Source organism: Carya illinoinensis, chromosome 9, assembly GCF_018687715.1.
Source record: "Carya illinoinensis cultivar Pawnee chromosome 9, C.illinoinensisPawnee_v1, whole genome shotgun sequence".
In the NCBI taxonomy this organism is placed as follows: Eukaryota; Viridiplantae; Streptophyta; class Magnoliopsida; order Fagales; family Juglandaceae; genus Carya; species Carya illinoinensis.
Genome location: NC_056760.1, coordinates 9691687 through 9699726, shown reverse-complemented (window position 1 = coordinate 9699726; position 8040 = coordinate 9691687). Strand labels below are relative to the sequence as shown.

Below are 8040 nucleotides of genomic sequence, written 5' to 3'. Positions count from 1 at the left end.
CTATCTATCGAACATTCACTCAAGCCAACCATTGAGCGCATCTCAAGCAAACTCTCTACTTGAATTTCACTCGAGCGCTATGTTGAGTGAAAGTTGAGTGAACTCTTGGCTTGACTTCTTCTCAAGCTCTAATCAACTCCACATAACCCAACAATTACTTGTTCAAGGCTTCTGTACAATAGTTTGGTTGTCAACTATTGTCCAGTTCAGCCATAACTTTTGTAGATTTGGAGGAAAAAGAACTAATTTCTACAAGCCTTAAATAGATAAATTTCATATAAACTTTTGTAAAAAAATACTAGACCCCACATAAAAAAAGTGTAGGAAAAAAAAACTATTTTTTATCAATAAGACTCACTTTTTTAAGAAGGGTTTGTATAAAACTTGCCTATTTAAATATTATAGTTAGCATTAATCTCGAGAGAAAATTGGAAATTTCTGTTCATGTTGTCCTTATAAATGGTCAAACATGCATGTCCACTTGTCGTGACAAGTTGTTACTTGTACTTGCCCGCTGACTTGTGCTTGCTTTTAGCCAATAATTTGGTTATATACTGTATGTTAAACTTTTTGCCTAACTTCACCTAGATGGAGATGTCCGTAAGTTTCAGCTCTTAAGGTATGACTTCATTCTGCTTCCTAATGCATAAGAATTACCCACAGATCATGTAATGGGTTGGGGATTTGATGAATTTCAATCACGTCTTCCAAAATTCTAGTCTATTCAGTGCTAGAAAAGAACGAACCTCACTCTCCCTCCCATATTTCTGAGAGAAGTAAAAGATTCAAGTGCGCATGCGTGCGTGCACGCACACTTGGCATTACTTAATTTCTTGCAGACCATCTAGTAGTTCTTTTCGTCCTTTTGCCGGTTTGCCAACTCACATGAAAGCCACATACAACAAAAAAGGCCTGTTCATGTTGGAGTGCCGAAAGACGAAACAAAATAGAAGGTATTCGGTAGGGAAACGGAACAGAAAAGATTGAGAGCAAAGAGTAACTTTCTGATCCTCCACTACTAAGCTGTGCAGAAACGGCAAGTACAAGCAAATTTACAAAAGAAAAACTCATCTGTTTTGATCTCTGCCATCATGTCAAAAACAATATTCTTTTTCTTTGTCTCCGGGCAGTCTGTCATTGTCTTCATCTGTAAATTTCTTAACCTCCCGGAGAAAGCTTAGAAGAATCTTCAAGCCTGTGAGATGCCTATTAGTTGCGGAATGTTAAGTACTTCCGGAGTCTTATTTTAACATCTTTTCCATTCTTTATGCTCTGCATTTTGTTTCAGAACGCCGTCAAAACAAGCCCATACTGCAATTTCCAACTGGAACCCCACTAGGGACTGCTTACATTTCTTCTGTTTCTGAACCTGATTTTGGCTGGCCACTATCTCACTTTCAAGGCTATGCCTGCAGTCAGTGCTGCCAATCCAGACCATCTTCTTTTGCATCGAGCTTGGCAATTGATAGGGTAAAGTATATCAATAAGATTGTTCCCATGCTTGACCTGTCACCAATGAATAAAATTCTAAGAAAAACCCTTAAGTGGAGATTTAAGAGTGGGCTGTTTGGATTCAGAAACCATCTCATCTTATCTCATTACAACTTTCTCAAATTCCCACACAAAATATAACAAACAATTCAATTTTTTCAAATCCCAATTCAATTTTTTCAAATCTCAAAACAATAATAATATTAAAAAATAATATTTTAACAATATTTTATTTAAATTTTATCTAAAATCATCTAATCATCTCATCTCACTATCCAAACAAGCTACTCGAGCTGCAGAAACGGTAGACTTACAAGGTGGCAAAGAGGAAAAGAATCTTCTTAGGATCAAGGACCCATGGAGAGCGCCTGAAACTATTTCTTCTAGAAATGCATCTGCTTTCGGTGGGAGTGTTGATGTTGATGCCGGTGGTGATAGTAATCTGATGATGAAGTTGTGGGCTGCTAGGATTATCAATGGTCCCTACTGCCATGGACTTTTCAGCCGTGCTAGACCCTACCATAGCAGCTGCTGATTAATAAGTTCCACACCCAATATATATGCATATAGAATGTGTTAGCCAATAACATCTTCACCACCTAAATCTCCAATAATGCAATTTCACATGCCTCAAGGATATATGTATGCCAACAAAAAAAGAATAATAATGTGTCATCTATGTTTCTACCAAACTTCCTTTTTTTTTTTTTTTTTTCTGATGAGTCGTTGCTTCTACCAAACTGAAGAAAGAGAAAGAAACAAAAAAATGCACCGTGGTCCAAAACCCATTAGATGTACAGGGCATTGTGATCCAGCAGTCAGGTAATATATCAGCTCTCACGAGTGTAATCTACTTAATTGCTATGTGGAGCCTGTAATCATTTCATACAAAGGTGATTTTGCTTCAAATTGTGGAAGCTAGAGACTTCGAACTCACTTATAAAGAAATCTCACCCTTCCCACATGTTAAATCCACCCTAATTGATTAATTGTATCCCCAATACGCTTAAAGGCAGGTAAGAACTCAGCAGACGTAGAGCAAACCCACCATAAATCTCTGTACCAAGGCGATTCATGTCCCCTTCCCCACACCCACAAAAAGAAGAAGGAAAAAAAATCATGTAATTCAATAATAATAATGATAATAATCACTAATGATGATGATGATAATTATGATCATAAAATAATAAGTTGATAATGGATCCAGGAGACATGAAATACTTGTGAGTCACCCACCTCGGTGTGAGGCTGGTAGAGGTTAGGAACGAGCAGTGATGTATTATTATATTTTTTATCGGTATATATATTATTATATTTTACAATAAGTTAGGCCCAAATCTTAAAGGCTTTCAATTCGTCTACAAGTGGACAAAAGTCGTAACTTTCTCGGTAAAGGTTAGTATGGAACTGGACAGACCAAATTCATAAAACTACTTGATCTTAATATTAAGTAATGATAATGAAATTACCAGTAAATTTTAAAAAAGGCCAAAAAGTAATGGCTGTAAAGCTGAGTTTATAATTTCGAAATGGTACCTCTGGGTGAGGATGTAGCAAGAGCAGGATCTCTATCAGCAGCAGCGGCAGTCGTCATAGGAATTATCTTTTTCTCGCCAACACGCTGAGATCCTTTTCTCGAAAGGCTTCTCTGCAACTTTTCCATCCATGAGAATATGTCAAAACCAAAGAACATTGATCAGTAGCCATTGAATCCGTATCCAAGAACATTAAACAGGGCAAAGAGATTCTTAGAAGAAATAATTCAGTTGTTGACTCTTATCAATGTATCATTAAAGAAGAGGGAAAATGAGTACGGAAATGTTTGGCAGATAGTAATGCTTTAGATAGACATTATCCCATTTCTACCAGTGCGGAAAAATGCTAACGTGCTATCTCAGCCATGTTTGTTTCCTCCATTTCAATAATGTCAACAATAATTGAGAAATTAAAAATTAAAAAATGAATGGGAAACTCAAAAGATTTATAAAAAAATCAGAACCGTTGAACAGAGATACAAAAAGAAGAAAACCTTACAGTAATTCTTGGATTTGCAGTAATTTCTTTATTAGCGCCGCCATGAGATAAGCTCTCCATGTCAATAACAAAGCTATCGGATTTATCGGCCGAGTACTGAAATCCGTTTATATGATCGGAAACCGAGATTTCCTGCCTACCCATATTCTCTTCTAGGCCACAGACCACCTATCAAAGAATCAGGTATATCCTGAGCACAACAGGAACCAATAACCCAAAAAAACATGCCCCGAGAGAGAGAGAGAGATGAAACGTACGTGAATCAGGCAATTGACGAAGAAATGAAGAAAAGATGCAAAACCCAATGAAATAGTTACGGAGAAAGAAAAAAGGTTATGAAAATTTGTTATTTTTTTTTTCAATAAAAAAAAAAATCCGAAAACTGAAGCTCACCAACTTTGGATTGTCCGCCATTTCCGTCACTTTCTAGGAAGAGAGAGTTGCAGCAACAAAAGGCAGAGAGAGGGGTCTGGACGAGAGTAATATACAGCGTCACCGTGGCATAACGAATGGAGCAATTCCTGTTTATCACCTGATTGGAAGAAAAAAGAGAAGAGGGACCCCATAGGCATAAAGTCAACACTTTGACGAACAAATACCCAATGGAACAAGTCTCGTGAACGATAAGAAAGAAACTTAACCAACCTGTCTTTTTTGTTCCTTCTTGTTCTTCTTCAGCTGCTCCGATTGGTTGGTTGGAAATTATGACCCCTTATCCGAGAAAGACTAGAAAGGCAACCTTTCTTCTTCCCCTTCCCGAATGGCGAATCTGTTACAAATAAGAAAAAAACCATATTTCACGTTCATTAAAACAAAAAGAACAGTAAGTATGGATTTTTCATGAGAAAAGCTATTGATGACGAGCTGACCTATAACAACTTCGCTTTTTGTCTGACAGTGAAGACAATTTTCGTGAGGCGGAGGATTAGAGGAACAGAGAAAAACAGCCCGGGAGTTGAGTTAAATTTTGTTGAAGAAGTAAAGGAGGTGGGATTAGAAAGACGAGAGAATGATCTTGTGTGGGCATCTCCAGAGCCCATAAACAGTGGGAATTGAATTGAATATTTTTTTCGTGGGGCTCTGTGGCCTTTTATATGGTGTGATGGGTTGTTTGTTGGATGGATAGAGTAATATTTTGAGATGTACAATGGGTGGAGGGCATGCAGGGTAGTAATTTCCTATACTCCTGCTCTATATAAATAAATAAATAAATAGCTACCCCTTGTTGTTGTACCTTACATATATTAAAAAATGCTAATTTGTTCGCTTTTCATTGGTTAGTCCTTCTTTAATTTCAACTTAGCGACAAACATTAGTGATTTTGTGGGGGTCTGAAAGGAGAGGAATGTAAACGTGCGCGTTCGTGGTTGTTAATAACTTAATGATTCGTTGGACGCTTGGATGACACTCTTTTTTATCTTTTATTATAAGAGAAGGGAGAGTCAAGGAGAACACGTAAATATCACATAATTATTTTAAAAAAAATATAATTTATTATTAAAAGTTTAATTTTTTAATATAAACATAATATTTACTCATATATTTTCAAAAAGATTATACAGCGCCCATACAATCTACGATTACAATTTTATTGAATATGTGTTTGGTTACATAATTTTAATAAGATGAGATAAGATATTTTGTTAAAAATTATATAAAATACTATTATAATATAATTTTTTAATATTATTTTTATTTTAAGATTTGAAAAAAATTGAATTATTTATTATATTTTATACGATTATATGAAGTGAGATAAGATTAATTTGTAACCAAACTAATCCTATCTTATTTATTTTCAAAACATCACTGCAGAAGCCCCGCAATTCTAAATAACTATAAACTCAATTATTTTTGTTTGGACACTCTTGTTCAAATTGCGAGGATAAAAATTTTGTGTAAATAATATATATAATAAAATATTTATATGATATAATTTAATATAAAAATCTTAAAATTTATTTTACAAATTATATGTAAGATGATATGTTCTAATCATCACCGATTTACAAATAAAATAACTTTAATTATACAAAAGCACAATGTTTACTACCATCTTAAGATTCTTAACCCTTTAAACTCAGGATATATAATTCCAACTTGACTATATATAATATCATATTTCAACACGCACTTCAATCACCATGCAACATTGTGTAAGATAATGTTGGTCGACGTAAAATATTACTCCATTTGAGTGCAGATAAAAAGGGGAATAATTAAAACAGCAGATTATGCTAAAAGTAAGGTAGACCAAGAAGCATCCTAGCTAATGTATTAAAAAAAATGGATTTGGGTATAAAGAACCAATTAATTAATAGTAGATCAAGTACAATATGAAGAGCATCATCATCTACAATTTTATTTTTTAAGTAGTGGAAAATTATATGGAACGCACCCATGCATGCCATGTGCGGCGCACGCCACGATCGAGCCGGAGCTTTATGAATTTCCTCTTTTAAAATTTTAAAGAGTAATGTTATATATAATCATAAAATATATAAATATCGTAATCGTTTTGAAAAAAAGTAAGATTTATTATTAAAAAATTAATTTTTAATATAATATTGGTATTTAGTCTCTTTTTCAAAAAAAAAAAAAAAACAATATTGACACATTTTATAATTATAAATATTATTTCTCATGAAAATCCTATGTTTCTTTCTTCAATTTCATGGAATGGCTTTTGGAATGATCAAATCACTAAGATAATACTCTATAATGTTTTTCATCTCTTCCTATCTCATTTATTTTTCAAGCATCACCTAACTATAAATATTTTCAAACTAATCATTACAAAGTTTTCAAACTTTAAAAAAAAAATGAAAAAAATAATTCAACTTTTACAAATTTTAAAACAAATATAACATTAAAAAATTATATTATAAAAATATTTTAACTTTAGAATAACTTTATTCAACTTTTTTATCTCTCATTTTCTAAAATTTCATAAAAATTAATTTCATGTTTAGATACAAGAAGTGTTTCGTCTCATTATTTCAATTTTATCAAAATTTTGCACAAAATATAATAAAAAATTTAACATTTTCAAATTTCAAAATAATAATAATATCAAAAAATAATATTCTAACAATATTATATTTAACTTTCAACTTTCATATCAACTCATCTTATCTTAACTCGCTATCCAAACTGCACCATAACTTAAACCATTTTACTGCTATTCACAAATAATTTTACTATTATTTATAGATTTTCCATTTCATCTCATTCCATAAGTATCCCTAATTGTGTTTTACTTCACATAAATTAAAAAAAAAAAAAAATCGTTTCCTAGACTTTGTGTACCCGTTCCTGGCGGGCGAAACCTGATCTGACTTATATAAAATGGACCTCTATAAAATAACAAAAACAAATTATTTTGATGAGTAATTACATGCGTGCAACATTTTTTATAATCCAATTTTAAATAAAAAACAGTTATGTAAAATCTAAAATTCAAATTAAAGAAATTTATAATAGTTTTGTGAAATTAAATACATTATCACATTAATTTATTATTTTTTAAATTGTAAAATAATTATATGAATATCGCTATATATCCTAATTATTCGATCTATATATTATTGGCTCGATGGTAAATATGAAGTGGAACATTAATATTGATGTTGAGAGCTAATTGCAGGCTGCTTTCAGTACTCTTGTATGAACGCAGCAGTCTGAAAGTTAACTTTGATATCCTCGATCGCTAAGTTTCAAAATGAAAAAATCAATGATATTTCCAAAATTATATGCAGCTTTAATTCAGATGCATCCAGCCCGGACGATGATCGCTTGCTTCATGTTAAAATTTAATGCCATTAAGTTTCTCTCCAACTTGGACAATAATGAACAAATCTAGCTTCGCTATCAAGTATCAAGAATGGTACCAAAAAAAAAAATGGAAAAGAGATCATGATTCCAATTTTCTCTTTTGGCTATTGGGTGGGTAATTGAATTAATTTCATACGCAAGGTGGAAAATTGACCATTTTGATGGTCACCATCTATTAATTAAATATGAACGGACAAACATCCATCGCAATTGTTCTATATTTCTTTTCTTCTCTTGGTCCCCGGCCGGCGGCCGCTTTCTTCCACCTATTAAAATTCAAGGAAAAAAAAAATAAAAATACAATTAATCTCCTCATGATCATGATCATCATCGGCTATATATATAATTTTGTATAGAAATATACAGAACATCATTTTCCGTACTTGATATCCTGAATTAAAAACTTCAAATTAATTAAGTACTTTAATGTGATCACTATACACCATGATCAGGCAGATTTTTTATTTTTTACATTAAATTGGACACCTAATTTTAATTAATGTGAGCACGTGTAGAAAGATACAAATTTGTTACATCGAGGTATCTATGGAGTTCGATCAGGTGCTAAGATAAAATATTTTAGGATTATGTATTTTTATAGTATATTGTCCTGATTATACAGATTGATTGATCAATTTTTAAAATCAGAATTAAAAATTAAAGTCCACCATTCTCTCATTG

The 8040-nt window shown here is 32.5% G+C and overlaps 1 protein-coding gene across 4 annotated transcripts; it reads right to left on the bottom strand.

The window, feature by feature from the left end:
• Positions 1-983: 983 nt before the first annotated feature.
• Positions 984-4600, bottom strand: LOC122277621. Of its 4 annotated transcripts, none has more exons than XM_043087703.1 (7): positions 4395-4600; positions 4171-4294; positions 3919-4057; positions 3526-3715; positions 3028-3145; positions 1806-2022; positions 984-1506 (listed from the first exon to the last, which is right to left on the bottom strand). In XM_043087703.1, exons 4-7 carry the CDS (start codon positions 3667-3669, stop codon positions 1416-1418), a joined length of 570 nt encoding a protein of 189 aa, XP_042943637.1. In that variant the 5' UTR covers positions 3670-3715; positions 3919-4057; positions 4171-4294; positions 4395-4600; the 3' UTR covers positions 984-1415. The 4 variants fall into 4 exon arrangements, with proteins under 4 accessions (XP_042943637.1, XP_042943634.1, XP_042943635.1 ...); XM_043087700.1 differs by having other exon boundaries at positions 3526-3693; positions 4395-4597; XM_043087701.1 differs by having other exon boundaries at positions 1806-2019; positions 3526-3693; positions 4395-4595.
• Positions 4601-8040: the final 3440 nt, after the last annotated feature.